At 40.4% G+C, this 23,632-nt stretch overlaps 1 protein-coding gene across 5 annotated transcripts; it reads right to left on the bottom strand.

Annotated features, from left to right (window-relative positions):
* Nucleotides 1-356: 356 nt before the first annotated feature.
* Nucleotides 357-21,870, bottom strand: LOC111844672 (interleukin-17 receptor D). Of its 5 annotated transcripts, none has more exons than XM_023813341.2 (12): nucleotides 21,613-21,870; nucleotides 14,991-15,075; nucleotides 14,466-14,627; nucleotides 12,964-13,082; nucleotides 12,253-12,376; nucleotides 11,845-11,883; nucleotides 10,225-10,370; nucleotides 6,297-6,371; nucleotides 4,865-4,931; nucleotides 4,507-4,638; nucleotides 3,645-3,817; nucleotides 357-3,007 (listed from the first exon to the last, which is right to left on the bottom strand). In XM_023813341.2, the coding sequence occupies exons 1-12, from the start codon at nucleotides 21,727-21,729 to the stop codon at nucleotides 2,480-2,482; spliced, it is 1,767 nt and encodes a 588-aa protein (XP_023669109.1). In that variant the 5' UTR covers nucleotides 21,730-21,870; the 3' UTR covers nucleotides 357-2,479. The 5 variants fall into 5 exon arrangements, with proteins under 5 accessions (XP_023669109.1, XP_023669108.1, XP_023669107.1 ...); XM_023813340.2 differs by having other exon boundaries at nucleotides 14,466-14,636; XM_023813339.2 differs by having other exon boundaries at nucleotides 14,946-15,075.
* Between the last annotated feature and the right edge of the window lie 1,762 nt (nucleotides 21,871-23,632).

Raw genomic sequence — 23,632 nt, forward strand, 5'->3', positions numbered from 1 at the left:
GACATGGCACGCTGTCCGAAGGGTTTGCACATTCCTACCGTCTGAGTGGATTCCTTTGGAAGATCCCACAGATCCTGTTTCTCCAGCCTACTGAGGAAAGTGTGTCTGTGAGCACATCTTTCAGTTACCTGCTGGCAAGTTGTATCTTGTGGGCAAACCCATCTGCACCATGACACTTGGCAGGAATGTAAAGTCATCCAGACAGTTATGCTTCACACAACCAAGGGAAAATATCAGTTATGCAGATTGTGGGAAAAGTTTTTTCTCTTGCAGGAAACAGTTTCCTTTAAAAAAATAGAAAGGCCTTTTGATATAAATGAAAATACCTATCACTGTAAAAAATTACACCATTTAAATATAATTCACATGTTTATTGAAATATGACATAAAAATCCATCTAATATTTAAAAATGTATGGTAAAAGATGGAATATACAAAGGAGTCTTTGCCTTGATGGAAGGACAAAAGAAGTTTCATCCATTGTTGTTGGTTTTAAGAAAACATATTAATGATTTTTTTTTTAAAAACATAGAATAACAATAATTAAAGAAAAAAATACTGTGAGGCTGACCAGAAACACTTCCAGGCTGCACAGGATCAGTCAAGTTCCTCAAAATTTGAAAGTTACACTTGGGAAAAACACATAAACCTTAATATTATGAGAGCATTTGAAAAGAATTTAAGGGGCATGTATTTGCATATTGGAAAACCGGGCTTTTGTTAAACGAACATTCTGTACTAGGCAGGTCAAAGTCTTTCAGATTAATTTGTTATTTTTCGTTTACGGCAACAGCCATTCACCACCTAGTGGTTAAAATGGGTCAACAACTGAACGTGTGCTTGCGATCTGCCTCACATGTAAGGCTCTGCTAAATAAACAAATGGAAATGTATTCCTGCCCTCTAGTGGTAGTATGAGTTTTTGATCATATGAAACCGAATGCGGCAAAACTGACAAAGGCTAAATAAGACTAGAATCTCGAAGGCAATGGTTTAAGTGAACCTGATAATATACAAATAAGCCGTTCAAATGTTAAACTGGCATTTTAATGGTTGACAATATAGCACCTGAAATTAAATATACATACTTCATTGAAATTACAGAGTACAAAGTATTAGAAATATAAAACAGGATTGTAAGCTGGTTCCGTGACTGCTAACTCGTTTAACCAAACGAGCAATTTCAGGCGCCAAGTAACTAGCGTGTATTATTTAGGTGGAGCGCAAACAAGAATTTTTTTGGCGGCGATCCGGTCTCACACACCTTAGCAAGGCGGGAGTGTAGTGATTTTCTGTGAAACTCGTTCGTGTTTAATTTTAGCAGGATTTTAAGTGACTGCTTTTATAATTTTCTAACTGCTTCTAAACTGAATGTTAAACTATTAGGTAAAACAAATCACCTTATTAACTGGACCTGCATAAAATTGTAGTTTTGACCAAAATGACAAAATAAACATTTAATGATCAGTAAGTCTCTACAGCAGCTATCAAAATGAAGCACTGTGGAGTCTCGGAAACCATTTCTACGTTATATTACATTATCAGTGTCACAGGGTTGCCAACTCTCACGCATCTGGCAAGTGAATCACGCATCGTGCTTTCATGGACACGCAAGAAATGTTAACGCTTATTCTATTATACACCTAAAATTAGCTACACCAAAAGCGCTAGGGTAGTTTGCAAACCCTACAGACCCTTACATTAGGGTAATTAAACTGTTACATACATGTAAATGCGTGTGCATGTGCGTGCGGACTTGTCTCACTCCATCTCACTCCAGCCAGCAGAACAACGTTGGCAACCCAGATGTCAACCTTTCACATAGCCGGGAGCATCTCGATCATTGTATTGTGTCTGTACTCTGGGTACAGCATTAATCTTGGACACCCTTTTGGTCAACTGTTCTTCAGAAGTATTCACAAATGCGAGCTCTGTAAGTGGCCAGACCACCCAAGTCAATGGAATATATTCAGAATTTTGCTAGTTGTCTTTGTGCTTCTTGATCTTGGTCCTTAGTGTCCATGTTAGTTTGAAATTTCAGTTTAAAATGATTTTTTCTTAATTTGGGATGGATGAGCTATTCATTGAATTAACTTTAATGTTTCAATTACATTAAATTAAACTGATAAACCATCTAAAGGACAAGGCTAAATACAAAAAGAATTACATAATGGATACTATTCACATTTGTTTGAACAGCAAAAACATTGGCTTGCAAGTTCCAAGATGTAGTAATGCTTGCCAAGCTGACAGTTATGATGAGTAAAAATTGCTCAGTAGTCAGTCACGTTTTGCTACTCAGATTGGTGAAAAGACCAGTGCTCCCAGTTTTGCGGGTTTAGCCCTTAAACCGTGTCATTCTGTGCAGTTCTCTCATTATTTAACTGCTTCACCAACAGGTTTATCCAACATGCAGGTGACCTGCTCGCACATTCGTAGAGTAAGATGATGACTGAATAACTGCCACTTAACACCATGTATCACCTTCTGGCCTCTCTGATGGCCCTCTTTTGATCCTCATAAGCCACCCTGGCCTCTTGGATAGCCCAGTGGAGAGCGCCTCCAGCAGGCAGAGTACTGTACGTCTCTTCTGTCATGTGCTCCACTTGCAGGCTCCGCCCAGGGCTATGCAGTGGCACCCGATGGAGGTGTGAGAAGAGAAGGGGCAGATCTTTCATCAGGGTGTAGTGGGCAGCCAGACCCAGCAACCCTGGAACGTCTGCGTCCCATGAGTATGTGAAGGTGGCCGTCAAGAACTTAGACAAGTCCCAGCCTTGGGCGGTAGCACGGCCTAGCTCCTCGCCGACCAGGCAGATGGCTGCCAGCGCTGCTGCAGCACCCTCTCCTGGATCTGCCTCTAGTCCCATCTGACCCCGATCAATTATCTGCTGCTGCAGCCCCTGGGAGCAGATCACCAGCACAAAATCGCTCTCTTGGATGCGTTGGCTATACCAGCTCATGCAGCCCTCTTCCATCAGGCTCAGAACCTCCCACAGGTCCAAGCTCACCTGTGAAAACCACATGAAATGCTGTTGACCAATCCATATAATCCCTGACCAGCCATGCTGAGCAACTTAGCTGGGCAAAAAAAAACATTAGTCACTCAGGATGTATTCAAAATCACTCACAATCGCCTAAACAGTAACCTACCTGGTGCTTCCCCTATTTTGTTATGTGTTTCGACCAGCAGCTATAAATCACTCCATAGTGCACTACAAAATATCCACAATGGGGATCCCTGCGAAGATCGAGGCTGACAATATTTCAGTTTTAAACAATACTATAACAAAACCATAAAAATAAAATGATAATATTTAAAATCCATATTTACTTTATCCCCATTATTGCATTTATGTTGTCACCGTATTTTCATATTCGCAAATGTCAGTTGTATGGTTGCTAGGATACCAATATATAGCATCTTGGAATGTTGTGTCCAAAACCATTTAATTTCAGTTTTAATGAATTACATAGGTTTTTAAACATTAGTAATAGTGAGTGAATGAGTGAACAAGTAAACCATTTCTAATGCAGCATCACACTACAGAACACTGTTATTCGATGCATCATTAACCATTTATACCTGGCAAAGACTTAGTACTTTTTGCTGTTATATTGCATGTTGTTTTTTGTGGTTGATTTTACCTGTACAGCCATATGCTGCTGAAGAAAGGCAGCCAATTCCATGACTACCCTGACATGGGCGGGACCATCGGTGCTGGAGTAGCAAATCAGGAGCTTAGGAGGTTGGGGCTTGCCAATCAACACCAGGCTGTGCTCTTCACTTGCAAGCTTGCTGCCAAATGGCTTGATTTTCTCTGAAACAGAAATCAGATAATAATAGGATACTAGGCAAATATGTTGTTTTTGTACACAGAAACTGTGAAGTACACATTCTAATACAGTATACATACAGCACTGTCACATAGTTGTTATGTACATATAATTAAAGCCACACATGGGCCTGGTTCTGATTTCACATGTGTTTCTGCCAGCAAAATGCTGATTATTAATGATGTACATAAATTAACAAGAAGCTGGTTTGTTTGTTTATTTGAGAGGTCTGTCTTTCTGCACGTTTCACTGGTCCTCTGTCAAACTAAACATTTAAGTGCATGGAAATAAAAAATGTGTTGCCTGCATTTTATGCACCATTTCTCACGCAGGTGCTGGCAGGATACCCATCTTGGGCCTTAAGTAATTATACACATGAGTAATTATATATACATAGATCAGTGAACCAAATTTTTATTTACATGGATCAGGGAATAATTTTCCCAATATTTGTAATTAATTAATGTTTATTTACTGTTTTATTCCTTACGGAATAAGTGGAAATGTGTTAAAGTAATAAATCCAATTGATGTACTGACTTTGGAAGGTTTAGGCTGATTGTTTCCCAAAAGCAGTCAAGGCCCAGATCCAAGGCCTACTAGCTGAGTGACTTGCAGAGGCTGAACCTCTCCGTCTGCCTGTACAGCACATTGCTGCTCCCTAGCAGAGTTACCTATCTCCCTCTGCCTCCTCTTCATCTTCCTCTTGCTAACCACAGTTATAGCTGCCGTCACAAAAACCACCACGATGGCAGCGAACAGGAGCACAGCAGGGATGATGGTCTCGGCCATAAATGGTCCATCATCTAGACAGCAGAGATTTAAATCACCACATTTCCATTATATATGCAAATCACACACCATACCAATAAAATCTCCGATTCATGGACATGAACTCTGGTATTCAACTTCAAACAGTACATGTATTGTGTACCCATAACATATGTATTTACTTCTATTTACTTTTGTCTGCCTTGTTTTCCTTTCCCAGTTTGAGTTCAAATGATGATGAACAAATTTCAGTGGACTCACCTTGTTTTAGTGGTGAGACTCGAAAGGAGAATGTTTTCCTGATTGCATCCACCACATCTGCAGCAATCTTGAACCCCGGAATACACAATGAGAGAGTGTTAGCCTGCACAGCCATTCTCAGGCACTCCTTTTAAATTTATGGTCGATATCACACGTAGAGGAAGAAGAAAACGTTTTTATTAAATACGCAAACTACAGGTTCAAGTAGAGAAGCCAGAAAGTACAGTTATTTTGAATAAATGCTACCATCTAGTGGTAGTTTGGAAACACAGCTCTTAACTTTTTTCAATGGTTGAATTTTGTGTGAATGCCATGAGAAATGCTTAAAATGCTCAAATAAATCTAGTGTCAATGTGGATTGAGAAATACTGTTATACCTCATGTAGCATTTATCTCACCAAAACAATTTTAACTTGCTTGAACGTAATGTGATGATAGTCCTTCAAAGGTTATAGTTAGGTTGTTCAAGAGACTAAAGTTCTTAAATCATCAGTCCCACAAAGACTCCACTAAAGTTCATAGTCTTATTGATTTAAAGTGCTCAGTCAAACCGAAGTAACCTGATGTACTGAATTTTGACCATGGCTTTGTATTAAAACCTGGTTCTAAAGAGTCACACTAAAGCACCTAAATGAAGTCCCACTTAAAGGTTCAGTCTCAGAAAATTCCGACCAAAATATCCACCTTCCAGAGATCAAAGCAGTGAGATACACCCAGGTCCCAAAATGACTTGTGCCTCATGCCTTGTGTTCTCATTTCCATAAGGTTCCTGAAGTGTCACTGATGTTCCTGTCATGCATGGAAAGCAGTAGCACTCTGACATTCTGGTTTGACATACGAGCTGTTTCAGGAGAGATCCTGCCCATCCCTTTGTCAAGTTCTGTGCAATTTTATCATAACTTGCTAGATGCAGTCTAGTATGTTTGTCTGTGTAACCTGAGCTTAGGACATGATTCTCTTTGAAAAAGAGAATTTTAATAATTTTCATGTACCTATACAAAATGTACTAGAAGGTTATGCTATTTCCTTCTTAGAAAAACAAAATGAGGGCACTCTAAATGATTACTGTGCATTTACTATTATATTCCCACAATGACCATATACATATAAAATTTATGAAAAACTTCCAATTAGCACCAAGATTAACTCCAAATCAAAATAAGGGTGATGTGTAGTGTCCTATCAAATCTCTGCATTTTACATATCTTGTAGCACTAACTTTATTTTTATTAGCCTGACTTCTAATACTATTTAGAGTACACAGAACACAAAATTTCAACTCCATGAAACAAACATATATTCATTATCACCGCTTATCCCAGTCTGGCTCACAGGACTAATAATCGTGATTAGGCAAAATCTGACACCCATGTGTCTGACATGTCAATATTACAGTATTCATCTGTAAACTGTATATAAGAAACAAACTCACTTCACACGAGTAGTTGGTTCCAGCCTGGAGGCCAAGCAGATGGTAACTGTGGTGTGTTTTGTTGCTTGAGGGATTCTGTGGGGAGACGATCAAATTCTTAGTATATAGTATAGAAGTGGTTCATAAGAAATTTTGGTTAGTTATAATAATATATAATAACATATATTAGAGTTTTATGTGACTGCAGGTGCCACCTTTGCAATTAGTTTGTGAAGTTTCTTCCTTGCTAGATATTCCATGGTCAACTGTAAGTGGTATTTTTGCAAAGTGAAAGTGTTTAGGAACAACAAAAACTCAGCAATGAAGTGGCAGAGCAGGGTTGCCGAGTTCTGAGGAACATTGCCCGTAAAAGTCGCCAGTGTTCTGTAGACTCAATAACTGTTCTCAACTTCCTCTGGAATTAACCCCTGCACAAAACCTGTGCACTGGGAGTTTCACGGGATGTGCTTCCATGGCTAAGCAGCTGCATGCAAGTGTCACATCACCAAGTGCAATGCCAAGCAGAGTGGTGTAAAGTTCACCGCCACTGTACTCTGGAGTGGTGGAAATATGTTCTGTGAAGTGATAAATCACACTTCTCTGTCTGGCAGTCTGATGGATGATTCTGGGTTTGGTGGATGCCAAGAGAATGTTACCTACTGACAGCAATGTGCCAACTTTAAAGTTTGGCAAAGAAGGGATAATGGTATGGGGTTGTTTTTTAGGGGTGGGGTTAGGGCGCTTAGTTCCAGTGAAGGGAACGCTTAGTGCTTCAGCATCAAGACATTTTGGACAATTCTATGCTTCCAACTTTGTGGGAACAGTTAGGGCCCTTTTCTGTTCCAGCATGACTGTGTCCCAGTGCACAAAGCAAGGTCCTTAAACACATGGTTGGATAAGTTTGGTGTGGAAGAACTGGCCTGGGCAGAGCCCTGACCTCAATGTCACCAAATAAATTTGGGATGAACTAGAATGCAGATTGTGAGCCATGCCTTCATGTCCAACATCAGTGTCTGACCTCAGAAATGCTTCTTCTGAATGAATGGGCAAAAATTCCTACAGACACATCCCGAAATCCTGTGGAAAGCCTTCCCAGAAGAGTGGCAGCTGCCAAGTCAATATTCATGCCTATGACTATGGATTTAGAATGGAATGTCATACAAGTTCCTGTAGGTGTAATGGGCAAGTATCCCAATACTTTAGTCAATATAGTGTATTTGTGCTGGGTCACATTACAATGTACTTGCTCTTCTCTAATGTTACTTTTCAAAACTGGAAGTCACACTAAAGCAAGTAGACCAAGTCCCACTAAAATGTCCAGAGATCAAAGAACCCAGTCACACTGAGGTCCCAAAATATCTAGTGTCACATGTCTCACTGAACACATTTTCATACTCAGTATCTACAGGACAGCTAATTACCCTCCCCATAGCCAGAGATCATTAATGGTGTGTTTTTCATCTGTAATCGCAGCTCTTGAAGTGCTTTCCCACCACAGGAATTTGTTCAGGAACTAGAACCTTTTTCAGGTACCACCGCAGATACTCGACCTGTTGTTCCTCAGAGGTAGAACAGGTCTGATTGCTGATTACATGCTGATTATATCGCGTTGCTGCACCCACCACACGACAAACCACCTCAGGGATGAGAACCTGAATGCAGCCATGCAGTGGGTGATACCTCAGCACCACACTAGTCCAAATGGAACAGTGTGAGTTTTTCCTGGTGGCTGGAGTGCCAATCCTGCCACCAACCTTCAAATTTCCCTGTAAGTTGGAGGACCTGCTTGCAGGGCTGAATGTAGAGTTATATCATACCCAGGATACAGCAACTGCAGGTTAAGGGCCTTGCTCAAGGGTCCAACAGAGTAGGATCGCTCCTGGCATTCACGGGATTCAAACCAGCAACCTTCAGATTGCTAGCACAGATCCCTAGCCTCAGAGCGACCAATCCATCCACAAATTAATAAAACATGGCTACAATTAAACTAAAATGTGGGAAAAAATTAATAAAACATGACCACATTTTATTATATTGCGGGAACGAATTAGTAAAATGCGGCCACGATTTACACAATGTGGGAACTAATTAGTAAAATGTGGCCACAATATATATAATTTTTATCTTTATGTCATGTATCCTAACGTACTACATAATAAATACATTATATATAGTGCCTTGCAGCCCCTGAGTTGAGTGAAACAGACATACTGAGCTACATCTGTCCTTGCACTGGATTGATCAAACAAGCTGACCATTCATGAGGTTGAATGAATCAGACGCACTGATCTATGCCAGTTCTTGAGCTGAACTGCTCAAACATGGTGACAAGCACCTTGCAGCCCCAGAGTTCAATGAATCATGCACACTGAACTATGTCTGTCCCTGAGCTGACCTGCTCAAACATGCTGACAGCCTGTAGCAATCGTGCAGTCCCTAAGCCACGATAAACTGGTTTAATACTGTGTCTGTAGGTAACACTTGCAGTTTTTCTCAATTAAGCACATTTTCTGAAACAGTTCAAAGTTTCAAAACTTCAAATGCAGTCAGCATATGTTTATGACCTAAAACCTAAATTTCACGTACAACAGACCATAATTTACTCAAAATTCAAACTCGTGTTTCAAAGTCACATAACTCTATCAATGAATATGTCGTTTCCCTTCATGGTTCGAACCCAATACACGCCTTTGGCATAAATGTTTCAGAACTGGCAGTTCTGACTGAATGCTAAAGTTTACATGCGATTGATTGCTGTGTAACGTGAGAAAATGAACTTATGAGTAAGTCGCAAAATTTCAGTTTCTTTGACACCACAACAGTGCCAGATGACTGCAATTTATACAATACAGATTTTAACAGTTAGTCATTGTTGACTGGAGTATTTTGCCTGTTAACATTTACACTTACATTTATGTTGATATATACATGTGAAAGTAACAAAATGTATCAGAAAAACAATGTAATCAATTTTGGTGAGGTTTACTCAATGTACTCCTGGACTAATCACAGACAATTGAATTTATACAGTGAAAAATGCTTAAAATATAAATGCAATGTTGATGTGCAGGTTTAAACATAATGCTCGCACATGTTTGTTTGAGAATTGTGCTTCAGCAATGGAGAAAAACTGTAACAATATTAATGAAAAGTAAGGAAAGTCTATCCCCTCCAACCACAACAAGCAGTTGATGGATGGGCAATTTCTGTACTACCTATTTTTATATGCTAGATTTTTCTGCACAATGTAATTTAGTAAACAAAAAAACTGTCAATATTCATTCAGTCTGAAAGTACTGGCACTGTCAGAATTCTTATGTGACATCAATGAACAGAGAGACTTTGCAAGAGAACAGGTCTGCAGGGTATCCAAACACTAGGTATAACACAATTGTTATGTTCATGTGGTAAATGATCTTAATGGTTTCTATGCGGTAAATGTTTTTGAAATCAATACATTGAGGATATGAACAAAGGATATTTGTGTAAGACCTGCCAAATGTCTTAGATTATTGAAATACCTTTTTCATGAAGTCTTTTATTTATTGTAAACACCCTAGTTTGTAGCACAGAGACCTGCCCTCCTCTACTATTGCTGAAAAACAGTGGAGATCATTGATTCCCTACTGGGTAATGTAATAAACTAAGGACAATGTTGCAATGATGAGTGTGAAAATGATGCTAAATGATCAAATTTTATGAACATTCTGTGACTCAGATTTGTCTCAGAATTGTGTTCATTGCTTCATATTTTATATATTTAATTTTATAATGAGGACTGTATTGAGAAACACTGTATGACATTCAAAGCATTCCAAGCCCTTGGACATATTCAATCCTCAAGACCATCCAAAGACTCTCTCTGCAAATGGAACCTTTTGATTCTGAAATGAATCCTGATTTTTTTTCCTTAGTACTTCCCAATACCCCTTGGTAAACTTTTACTCACAGTTTTGATCTCTGTGTAGTTGCGCATGCCCCCACCATAGCACCATGAAAAATAATGGCTGATTCCCAGATGTGGAGGAGCGAGGTTAAAGGTTACAACAATGTCAAGTCCCTCTTGACGCAATTCAACATTCTCTGGGTACCAGTCTAGGAAGAGAGAGAGAGGGGGAAAAAAAACAATCTTTTAACACCCTGCAGAAAGTCTAGTGCAGTGTTTCTCAACCCAGTCATCAGCGAACCCCAGCCAGTCCACGTTTTTGCTCCCTCCCAGCTCCCAGCCAATCAGGAACACCGAATAGCTGGTACAGGTGCGCTGGGAGCTGGGAGGGAGCAAAAACGTGGACTGGCTGGGGTTCGCTGAGGACTGGGTTGAGAAACACTGGTCTAGTGCTTTCTATTCTTATTGCATATAATTTATTTTCACAGAATACATTCTTTTTATCTTTAAATGTTTATTTATTTTGAATGTCACAATATTCTGTTTGTTACTTTGGTCGCACCAAAGACATAGGTTTTCTTTCATTGTTGGTAGGGAATTTGTCATGAGCCCCCTGCCCCCCTAAAGAGACACAGTACTCCCACAATATTGGTAGGGACATGACCCTACCATCCCTCCCCAAATCTACACCCTTGGTTTGCACTATGTGTTCTGTCTTTGCACCTTATCTGTTTGGTATTATATGCATCATCTATCATTCATCTGTGCACTATGTTCTTACAGCTGTATGCATCAGGTGGAGCCTGTTGGAACACAGGACGGGCTGCATGGTAGAATAAAGACTAGTTCATATTTCACTTATCCCTCTGCTGTTATGGTCTGCACACGGTTGAGCACACAGACTCTTGTGTATCTACTACATTTGTCTGCGCATGCAGACGGTCGTGATCAGTACATAAGAGCAGCAGTGTTATTCTACCAGACCAGCAGATTCCAACTACTGGAAACACCTAGTAATGTAATGTCAATTTACATGCACGTTGACACGCAAAAAGTCCTTTATACTCTAGATCAGGGCTGCAAGTGCATCCTCCACGTGGACACTTTGGATGACAAAATTTAAGTCATGCGCATGGTGCGCGGATCATAATGGCACGTGGACAAGGGAAGTATGGTCTAGACTTAAGGCAAAATAGCTTTAGTAGGACATATCCAGACTACCTTGGTTATGCTCCTCCCTAATGAGAAAGATTCCAAAAAAGTGTCTGAAACCCATGTACAACACAAACCTGTCTGTCAGGAGCTGAAGAGCAGAATATAATTAAATTAGGAGAAGTTTTACCTGGAGTTTGGCAGGTTTTGTAAGACAGGCCAACATAATATTGTAACACACTCAAAATAAGTTAAAATCCTAAGCAGTCTATGGGGTATTTAGGATTAAAGACAAAGCTTTAAGTCTTTGGAGATATAAATAAATACTGATAACTGTAAATTTATCAGCTTATGAGATCTTCCGATCTTCTTTAAGGTTTTCAAGTCGTATATTTAATAAAATAACAGTGATTATGGGTTTGACTCCAGTTTCTCAAGATGCAATCCCTTATTATACATGCATATGGATTTGATACATATAAGTGATTTTAGTGACAGCTTGACAATGGCCCTTCCCTTTCTCACACTCACCCCTCTGGCATTGCTCCAAGCCATTCTTCTCTGGGCATGCTGGGGAAGACAGTATAACAGATATTAGCTGTCTATGTAATCTTTTATGTAGGACAGGACTAATGTATTGTTGATCAATGCGAGGTTGATGATAGGCAAATACGCAGAAAGTTTGGGTAGAAATGTAGCGGTCAACACGTGAAATGTTTTACTGTCACTTGTAGTAATGCTGTATGTGTGTAACTGTAAGATAACATTTAAAGTTATTATATAGTGCAGACCAGCTCACCAGCAATACACAGTAATCTTGGATAACAGAAGGTGGAACACAGCTAAGAGTCCTTGCTAGCCTGTGGGATTTGTAATGCTGGTGCTAAGACGTGCTGGAAAATTTAAGAAATCAGAGGTCCAGTAAGAACCAAAGCTTACTGCGTGTAGAGAAGTGCACACTCTGGTAGAATTTGTCCCAAAGCTCTGGAACAGGAAGAGCCATGACAGTAACGACAAACTGGGAAGCCAGGGGTAACTGGGAGATGGGATCAGACTGGTACACCTGAGCAAATAAAACAGTATAAGGCAGTTAGCGGCAGAGCTACGTAACAACTGTTTGAGAGTTTTCGTTTAGACGTTGCAAAGGAGATTTGCTGAACCTAGAGCAACATGGGAGATGAGCATAAAATTATTTTGTTGTTTTGATATGCTGGATAACATACCTAATATTCAATAAGCCTAGATTAGGGGTATTCAATTATTTTTCACAGAGATTCAAATTCCATCCGTGACACAAACCCGAGGTCCGTGGGGGAGCCCCCTCAGTCAATGTTGCCAACTGGGAGGGGTTCCATCAATTACGTGCTCCAGATCTAATTGCGTTTTGGTTGGGATGCAGACTAGTGTCCACTATTTCAGTACCCCTGGTCTAGATGTATATCACAGTCAACGCTGCTATTGTTACCAGAATTCAAGCCAAAATCAAACAAAGAGATAATGGTCAGAATCGAGTTGAAGTTTAAGGCAAGTACAACACTTATTGTAAGGTGCCACAGAGTTTAAGGAACCAAGATTGCTGGTTCAAACGCAAATCGTACTCAGTGAGGAAATGTGGAAAATGAAGAGCCATGCAGGCAATAGCTGACTGACCCTCTCAGTGTGGCTGGCAGACAGAGAGAGGTTTCGCTGGAACAGAAACAGCTGGCACTCCACGTGAGCCCCTCCCAGAGCTTGCAGCGACACCTGGAAGCCCCGAAGAAAGGCAATACCTGAAACACAACCACACAAATGTAATGGTGACTAAGGACTTGTACTGTAGGATGTTGGTTTGAATGCCAGGATTCTGTGCTGAACTAGTACTAGTTATTTGCTGTTAAACTGTATATTTGGAGAATTATAAATGTCTTTTGATAAAAAAAAAGTGTGCTAAGCAACTGAAACATATAAAACATAATGCGAGTGGAATTGCTTTTGAGTGTAAATAGAGTAAAATCATCACATTCACACAGTCAAGTTACTTGGACTAATGAAGAAAAAGGGTATATGAGCATGGTCATGGTAGTACAGCTACTGGAAATTTACATGCCGTTGCCAGCATCTGTAAATGTTCTTACATAGTTTTTGTGGAAATGCACAAAAACTAAAAATACACAACACAAGGTGGTGAAACATTCACAGTATATTTTATTTTCATGGCTTGTCAGTAATTAATTTGTCGCCCGTGGTCTTAGGTGAACAGGATGTGCAGAAAGTTAATCCATCAGTTATAATTCAAGTTAGCATGAAGCAACCTGGACTGAAACATGAGACTCTGGAAAGTTATAATTACCAGGGAAGGTTGGTAACAATTTATTTGATCTCTTTATTGTCATAATACTATAATAAAGAGGTAAGTAAACCATATTAGAACATGTCATAACAGTTAACGGTGAGCATTACATTACCAAAAAAAAGTGAACTGATACAGTGAAATATTACTGGAGAAAATCTCATACTTCTTAACTGATCATGATTGCTGACACAGGTGTTATTTACCAGCATAGGTGGCCTGTTTGCTCAAGGCTACTACAACAGGATCCACAACCGCTACAACCCACCACTTCATTAATGAATTACTTTATTCTCGTCAAATGTCATTTACAAAGCATGCCCAACATCATAAATATTCATCTCCAACATTATTGTCTGCTACCTCATTTAATTCACGATTACCTGAAAACCAATACTGCTATGTTAGAATCGTAGGAACATTAACATCATCTCTTTGAATGATTGGATGCCCCCACCCCATTAGCTTCTATGATGGCCAAGTTAAAGACCGTTGGGGGTTTTAATAAACAAGGGTAGTTGAGGCAGAGGCCCCTGGCCATTAGCCCAGGTAAGCCCGTGCATTAGCGCACCCCTGGCAAGATTCCATGATATTTAAATAGATAAACAGAAACAACCCCAGTGCACACCGTTGATTACACTTGGCCAACTGAAGATAATGACAAAACAGGCCTCTGGCTTCTAGGCTGTCACAATAATCTAGAGCTGAATTTTTCCCATTTTTGTAGGCTCTGAAAAAAGGCAATTTAGATTGCGGAAAACTTAGATAAAGAGTTTGAATCCGAGCCAGGAGTAGGTGAGAAGCGGGAAGCCATCACAGTTACCGTATATACTGGGTCTCCAGGAGATGATGACTGTGTCATACGTGGGATTCTGATTGGTCATAAACTCCACAGTGACATTGATGGGCGCATGGACGTAATGCTGGCATGGGTCAGAGCCCTGTGGTGTGGCGAGGTAGGAGAGACAGGGGAGGGGCACACAGCCTGCACCATATGGAGAAAGGCAGACAAAACTCAAAATTTACATGCATGTATTACACTAATTCACATACAACAGTCTGGAGCTCTGATTTAATCATTGTTTTACTAATACAGACATAAATATAATATCAGAAATGGTAAATGAGACAAAGGGGTACCATTCCCTCAGAATTACTTTTGGTTTTAGCTTGCTGTGGTATGTGCTTCATTATTCTGTGGTTGATGTTATTGCTGGTAGAATCCAATTATTATATTAGTTTTTTGCAGATGCTGATAGAAATCAAGTTCGCTTATAATGTTCTTTCCCAGCATTCTCTCTACCTGGGAAAGGCCGACCTTGCCATGCAGTCAGTACTCCCAACTTACTGCCAAACATCTGAGCCGTGGTGATTCCTAAGGTCATTTTAACATCTCCTCTGGTGATCCTGCAGTATTCACAAGCTGAGTCTCCCTACGGCACAGAAGTCAATGCTGTAAGGTCCCGGCACAAAGTTTTAATATTTTAATATTTAAAATATTTTATAACATTAATTCACAAGCAGCATGCAAGTATACCTTAACATCCTAGCGTACCTTAACAGCGTTAATATACATTAATAACAAACCTTATATTATTATACGATTATAATGTTCGTTCGTTATGTATATTACAGCTGTCATGTCTTGTTCATTGAAAGTATTATAAGTGCAATGCTTTAAGACATGTTACGGTCATACTACTGACGAACTTTCTATTAATGCGTTATAAATGCATTATGTAGGTGCACTTAGTGTTCTACGAATGGATAATGAAAGCATTAGGAAGGTGCAGTTAAGTTAAAGCAACATCAGATTTATAATATGTAAAACTGTTTAAAGTAACTAGATAATGTATGGTTACGGTACTGACAACCGAGTCTTTTTTCTCCTGAGTAGATCGAAACTTCTTTCTGAAGAAGGATGTGAAAAACTAACACTTCTATCCTTACTCACTTCAGTTCAAGCATTATCTCCCATGTTTTTGTGAGATTACTCTGGGTCCTCTTGTCCTCGGTCATCGTAATTGGCTCTATTTTCACGATCCATGGCAAAGTGCGAAGCGCAACTAACATTTATGGGTGTGTTCAAATGCATTTCGCTATTTAAAAGGCGGAAAAAACAGACTTCGCGCCAGCGCAAGGTGCAAATAAGTTGTCCTCTCTTAATTATTCAGGCGTGTTTTGGGTTTAACGTGCAATGAACCAATCGGAATGGCGCGTCACCTCACCTTTAAAAGACAGCGGCGCATTATCTATTGCGGATTGCAATTTTTTTGTGATATTTACGGTAAATTCAGGGGATGTCAGACATATAAATATAAAATATGAACATTATTTTAATATTATAACATTTACAGTGCCAGTCATAGAGTCTAGAAACACCTACCCATAGTAAGGTTTATTTGTACTATTCTCTACATTTTATTATAATTATTGAGCTATTTAAAGTTTAAAATAATGTCTCTGCTGAAAAAGCAGCATAGACCGTCATAGCTGTTTACCATGCAGCAAAGTCAGCGCAATGTTTGTTGATTATACAAGCATACATCATGTTTTGGTGCTGGTGGACCACCATTGTTAATGAAATATTGCTGGTGGACCAGCTTCATTTGTAGGTAGACCAACACAGCTACTGTATGTTGGTCAAGCAGGTACACCAGGACCCCACCAGCATAGACCATAAATATATATACATGCACACACGCAATGATGCTGCCTACAAAGGAGAGTGATGTCACATCACATGACCTGGCCACCTGATCTAAACTTAGTAGAAATGGTTTTGGAGGAATTTAATCAGAGAGTGAAGGCAAAGTGCTCAGCATATATATGCGGGACCTCCTTAAGTACAGCTGGAAAAGTATCCCAGGAGGCCACCACATGAAACTGGCATAGAGCAGACAGTAGGTTCAGCCAAGCCCTGGGGCAGTTGGGGTTAAGGGTCTTGCTCAATGCCCCAATGGTGAGATCACTCTGCCGTTCACAGGATTTGAACCGACAATATTCTGATTCCCAAGCCACATATCGAGCTGCCCCACCCCACTCAACAAATTATTTTTTAAATGCTTTTTTGGTCAGTGCATCCAAACGTCCTTTCAATTACAGTATATGCTTAATTCTGATAATGAACTCAAAAGATTTTTTAATGATACCGTCTGTTCTTTACTTAATATATATTGTAGTAGCTGGAGGACTAAAGGTTTATTATAGGGCAGTCCTGCCCCCCTTTTCAGTCAGTCTCTGGGGTTTCAGAGATAGTGGAATGGGAGTACCTGCGGAGTAGGTTAAGGAGAAGTGGCGGGCTCCGCACAACCCTGTATATACTGGGGAGGAATCGGGTCGGTGGGAATTAACCGTCAGTGTTTGATGTACTTCATTATTTGAGTTTGGCGTGGGCTCCGCCCATACAGGGTCCATTAAAGTATTTTTTTGTGGTACGCCCTGTCGCGAGTTCATTACTATACATTTTCTTTTAGTGTTTCACGAAACACTAAAATGATGTTACTGATACCTTAAAGTAATAAACCCGGGGACAATGCACCCGGCCATGCCTCATTTAAAAAACACCAGTCCTACGACATGTGCACATCAAGTTCAAGTTACTTTATCGGTACCCGAAGGTAAATTTTGTTTGCAGTACAGAGTCCACACACAAACCCAAGTAGAAGAAACAAAAAACACATATCACACATCGCTCATCATACCACAATAAACAGACCACATGGAGTGAAAATGAGCAATGTGCTGGTATGAAACCATGAAAACCACTTTCTGTTGTGCTTTGCTCCGGTGGAAAAGAGAACCCAATATGTTTAAGGTGGATTGTGTCTAAAGCTGTTCAATGGTGCGCAATATCCTTCCCACCCATATGCCCCCTGCCCTGCGTCTCCTTATACAAAAACACAGGAATAGGTTTGACAAAGCTGGAGTGCAATCATGGATTACAAAAGGTACCATAGAAAGGCCTCTTCTCCCATCTCCCACCCCACCCCCACTGATGTACAAATAGAATCTGAAGGAAGCAGGGAAGAAGTGGTTATTTTAAATGGAACCATTTACAGAATTATCAGGAAATTAAAAATTGTGTCAGTGCAGACACTTCATCATGAAGATGCAAATGTAGAAAATCTCAGTGTGTGCTAAAACTTTTGAATGGTGGTGTACATTGGAATACGACTGTATTAGTCATTTTCTAAATCCTGTCTCTGTCCATGGTGCAGTGATATGAGTAATAGCTACAAGCCTTGGTGCAAAACTCTCAGCAAGGCGTATGTAAGATTCAATGAGATCCTGTCTGTTTTCAGGGAGCAGAGATACTGAATGACAGAAAACTGAATGACACCCTAACCCATTAAAAGATGCCAATTTGCTGAAAATAAAAAAATTAACTAATTATGGAGTTTGCATTAATTTTCAAAGTGACATGAAAACAAACATTTTAAAGTAATCAACAGACATAGAGTTTGAGAGGTAGGATTTCTTTGATTTGAGAAATGAAGTAGTGAATCTCTGCTGTATTTGGTGAGGAAGCAACCACCTGATCTTGTCACCACATTCATATTAGGATCCCTGAGGGGGTGCAGTGATTACACGGCATCTGTGGTAGACAGTAAATTAAAGTGAGATAGAAAGATCACACTTCTTCCTTGGTAACCATGGATCTGAGCTCTAGAGAGGCAGGTGAGGCATGAGGGTGTGACTATCTATTGGAAGGGGAGTCAGGTGACAGGGTGTGTTATGCCGATTCAATCCACCTGTTCGTTGTTTTATGATGTCATTACTGTATAATGCCAATATAAGCTTAACCACTTGTCCACCCGCACCCTGCTCTTTCATTTGCCCCACATCCTTTTTCTTTCTCACTGAACCAGTGTTTTCTCTTGGGTCACTTCTATTTTGCTAGCCTTAAATCTATTAATGCCCCATTTCTCTAAACAAATTAAAACCAGTTCCTTTGTTCAAATCTCAAAGTCACATACAAATATATTTGAAACATACTTGACACAGAATTTGTCACATAACTAAGATTACATTTAAGCAATTCCGGACAAGGAGAAAACTAGCCTTCGTCCATTGTTAACCATTAAATAAAAAGGGCATTTTCTGAGGAAGAGGATGACAAAACTTCGGGGCAAGGATGATCAGTTTGAGTGTTAATAACACAGTCAAGACCACCACTAAAAGCTTAATAACCAAGCCGTCAGGAAGGAGATCTCACCAGATGATTATAATTAATGTCATGGAGATTGCTTGCTGTGTGTTGAGAGACTGTGTGTGGCTGTACAATGAAGACTCCAGAGATGAGGTCTGTTCGTCACTGATATGTCTTTTTGGACAAATGCATCTGCTAAGTAAATAAAATGTAAAAACTGATTTTACTGGCATGTTTGCCAATGTTAGTGCATGTGACCCATCTTGGACATGACTGCCTTTGCCAAGTGCAAACCTTTTTTTCCACATTTTTTTCACATTTTAGTGTGTATATGCCAGCCAATGAGGAGAATGAATATCTTATGATTGAGTATCCTCTATCAAAACGTCACCTTTTTAACACACCATCAACTGTGTAGTGAGTGACACAAAGGTTGTAGGAAGAGCTCCTTTTGGTTATTTTCACATCTGTAATTTGTTTGTGCTGAGTTTGAAGCAGTCAGCACCTTTTTAGTAATTTGTTCAGGGGATAATAATAGTGATGCATGAGTTTTTTTAAAAAACCTACTTCAAACCTACTTCACAAAACACTTCTGTTTCTCGAGATGGTTTCTCCATATCTCTGCAACAGCAGCTTCCCCCATTGAAACTTACATTTGCACCATATGTTTGACTAAACAAGAGGGAATTCTTACATAAGTACACATTAAATGCCACATTACCATGTAAAACGGCCATTTCAGTTGCCATGTGGCAAAAGCTAAAAACAAATTTTGACATCACTAAGATGTTGTGTGTTTATATTCTGAAATATAAACCCTCAAAATCAAACACACATACAGGGCAGGCTTGCACAAGGACTAGATAAACCTGTCGGCGAGTTATGTGCCAGAGACGTGCATAAACACAAGCAGTCACGTGATGGAAGGGGCTCCACCAATGCTACCTCAGCAGTCTCTTGGATCTTTCCTGGGAAAAGTATTGTTTTTTTAAAAGTGAAAAAGTTCTATTTTCCTGACCTTTTTAAAATAATAATAATAATAATAATAATAATAATAATTGGACATTAAGGTCTGTTGTTTTCTGAATCTTTCCTGTCCAAAAGTACTGTTCATGATAAGACAGATTTCTGTAACCGGGATTTACAGTCTATTTCATAATTTCTTTATGTTCGTCCATCGTTTCTAATTCAGGATTGCAGTAAGTCTGGAGCCTCTTTTATTGTTACCTAAAGTCAAGGCTGAACTGGGATTACAAACTGCCCCCCCCCCCCCCCCCTATATACAAATTTAATTGAGCGGGAGATATTGGTCACTGAGAAGATGCCCATGGCCAGTTCAGCCCTGCCCCAAGTCACTGTATTGTGTCACCCGTCAATCAGAGCAGAAAGCTTTGCTTGAGGCAGTGTTGTTGTTCTTGGACTGTGAGACACTGAGCTCCACCCTTCTCTTTTGGAGTCTGGTTTCTGTGTTTTTGGTTTTGCTTCTGTAATCAGTGTATTTGGTTTTGTCTCCAAGTCCCATTTTCTTGGTCCTGTCCCCAGGATCATGAAGCATTTGCACTTGAGTCATCTGCCTTCACACTTTGTAGGGTCCAGGCAGTCGTTCCTGGTTCTAGAAGGTACCATTTTCCTGCACTGTTCTGCGCAAACAGGGACCCCTGGAGTGAAAACCTGGCCTTCTGGACAGGACAGATCAGTTCAGGATGCAATTTGTCAAATTAAACCTCCAATCTGTGAGTATGGAGCTTTCATTTTCTCCCAGTGTTGTGCAGATTTCCTCCTGGGGTCATGCAGTTATTTGGCAATTCAAAAATTGCCCTAACCCTGTCTTGACGGACAAGTGGTTGGACAATCAGTGCCATATTTCATATGTCATATGTAAGAAAAACTTAGAAGAAGAGCTGGAAAGAGCAGCAAAGCAAATAGCTTTGAAATCCTAGAAACGTACATCCAAGAAATTCCCCAATCCACACCCTCATCTATGATTATTCAGCTGCTTGAAAACTATTTCTTTTTAAAAGGTCCTGGCTTGGATCCTTCATGTCTGTTTTTGCAAATAGAACTCCCTATGATGGCATGCGGCTCAGTAACTGTACCCTGCAATCAATTCTTTTTCTGTGATCTAGTTGCCGTTTTGCTGATAATAAGAATCAGGAGGAATTAACAATAGGACAGGTATCCTGTACACTTAGAAAAATTCACTTCAAACAGCATGCTCACCTCCTTAGAATCTGTGAATGCAAAATACAAAGAGCATTTGCTGGTTCTTTCAAGCCCAAAGCTCACACGCTTCTCTCTTTCCCCTCACGTTATTGCCCGGATGATATCAGTTATGCGCTCAGCAAGTATGACAGATTCTTTGTTTCGTAATGAGCATGTAATTATTTGCATGGGTGGAGACTGTGTGAGCTGGCAACAGTCAAGCAAAGATAAGGCAGCAGCTTTCATCTAAGGCTTCCATGACCCCAGAGACAAGATCATCGCAAAGGTACAGCTCTCTCACTCATAAGCATCAATGTATGAACTCGTACCACCTGTACAGTAACTAACAAAGAAAGCCTAGCATTTTACACCAGGCACCACTGAGCTGTTAGCAATTTAAGCCATTAGGAACTAGTACTAAAGAGGAACCTTAAACCTACTATTTATGAGAAATGGGCATTACAGACTGAGTGATGGGTGAATGATGGCTATAGTAAAGAGACTAAGTAGCAGAATGAGTGCTTCAGAAAGAGCAGGATGTGTGTGTGCACACACGTGTGCTTGTGTGCGCGAGGCCCCAGGCGAGTGGAATGTGGGGCAGCGAAGCAGGCTTTACCTTAAGGATGCAATCCAAGGAGCAGTTCTGAGGCGAGAAGACCCTGCGGTCACCATGAAACCCGGCGGTCCCGTGGAGCGATGAGACCTGGCAGAGGGCCAGCAGGGCTATCCACATGCTGTGCCTGTATGAGGACAGATCCCCACCGCTGACCTCGGCCCCCCACTGCTGACCTCACGCCCCCCCAGCAGCCGCAGCCGAGCTCCAAACGCACTGCAAATGGAGCCTGATAGCAACACTCTGAAAAGACAGGTGTCTATTCAAGTGTGATACCGGAAAGAGAGAGAGGGCGGTGGGGGGGCGGGGCGCCCTTGGGCAAACAGTGCACTCTCACACCCTCACAGCCTCCACACAAACACATACCGCGCATCAGGCCCCCCCCGCGTAAGTTTACCATTACCGAAAAAGAAAAAAAAAACCATTTGCACACATTGAGAATCGTGGCACGTCTCAGACGCATTCTGTTCGTAAGACGGCTGCTGCATTCCATTTGCCCCATTCAGGTTGTTTCACTACACCCTGGTGCATAGTGCACAAGGCTGGGGAGCACTGTGGATGAAATGCCAGTCCATCAGAGGACATGTACGCAATCTGGCCAATTTATTGACACCCACTAAGCTATCTACATATTTTTGGATTTCAGGAGGAAACCGGAGTACCTGGTGGCATTAACACAGCATGGGGAAGTTGAATTTGGTTTGATTTCATTTGAATCTCCATTCCTGGAGATGTACAGCAAGGGTGCTGTCCACTGATCCACAAGACCACCCAGAGAGATGACCTTTCAAAGCTATGTTTTTTTTTATATATATTTTTCCAGATTAATGAACACAATACCTGGAAATCATTTAATAAATAAACACGATAAATTGATTGTTTTATTATATGCTTTGAGTGGAGACTAGAATTTGTCTAGCAGAGAATCACAGGGATTCACAATAACTGAAATCGTTCCTGAGTGTTTGATAAAACTAACATAAATGCTAAAATTTTTAATACTGGAGTCAGAGAAACTTCTGGTTTTCTGGCTCTGACTTGATTGGACTTTAGTTTAGGGTCCAAAGAAATGAGCACAGCAACAAACAGATGGTACTGAAGATGGATTGCAGCTTAACCTCCAGGACACATTCCTTCTTCGATGACTGTTCCTCCTTCAAGGTTACAGCAGGCAGACCAAGCCAAGGTGGGAGACACAGCGAAAGAAGCATTTACAAAACTGCAGGTACAGCAGAGTTTCACTAAACTTAGGACCTATCAGACAGGGATATGATTTATCTTAGTTTTTACCAGACTGATTAAATAACTTACAGCTTTTTTTATCCCCCTGCTTTTGCTTAACACAAATTACTCCCGTACAAATTAAGTATGTAACATGCAGCAGCAAGCCACTGACAGAATCCCTCTGGTTACAAAACTACAGCCTTAAACATGTGGCTTCCCGCTACCCAGATCTATATCTTTCTCAGAGGAAGATATTAGTCTTTAAGTATATGATCATGCTTGGTATACTCTTCATATACCTCAGGTACAGCAGACAGAAGCAGACAGCAGAGGTGTTGTTTCGGATCAGGGAGCACAGCTAAAGGTAACTGGTTCCTATTTAACAGGCACCAACGTGCCTGTCGTATGCCCAGTGGCTTGGCAAAGCTAGGGGGGAAAGGGCTAGGGGACAGGCTGAGGCAAAGAACTACCTGTTGGCTGTACCCCTATGAAAACACAATAACACTCAGCATCGCACTGAATAGAACAGAGTAGGTTTATAAATGGCAGTTAAATGTGAACAGCATGGTTTTTTTATGATAGTCCAATACTGAAACATGCTTCATATATCTGACCTGGCAGTGTTTGTCCTGTGATGCAAGTAAGCAAAGTTTTCCAAAAGTATAAGCCTGCAGCCATACACTACCATTCAAAAGTTCGGCGGTCACTTAGAAACTTCTGTGCTTTTGAACAAAGGGAAGTTTTTTGTCTATTATAATCAGATTAATCAGAAATACTGTGTAGACTTAGTTAATGTTGT

Source organism: Paramormyrops kingsleyae, chromosome 6 (genome assembly GCF_048594095.1).
Source record: "Paramormyrops kingsleyae isolate MSU_618 chromosome 6, PKINGS_0.4, whole genome shotgun sequence".
NCBI classification, from domain to species: domain Eukaryota; kingdom Metazoa; phylum Chordata; class Actinopteri; order Osteoglossiformes; family Mormyridae; genus Paramormyrops; species Paramormyrops kingsleyae.

Bases quoted from the DNA above. Each gene is read 5' to 3' on its own strand.
- LOC111844672 (XM_023813339.2), bottom strand. From the start codon at position 21,729: ATGTGGATAGCCCTGCTGGCCCTCTGCCAGGTCTCATCGCTCCACGGG. The intron at 14,628-14,945 runs GTAGAGAGAATG...CATATGGTGCAG, and splicing joins GCAAGGTCGGCCTTTCCCAG to GCTGTGTGCCCCTCCCCTGT. The intron at 12,377-12,963 runs GTCAGTCAGCTA...TTATTTGCTCAG, and splicing joins CTGCCAGCCACACTGAGAGG to GTGTACCAGTCTGATCCCAT.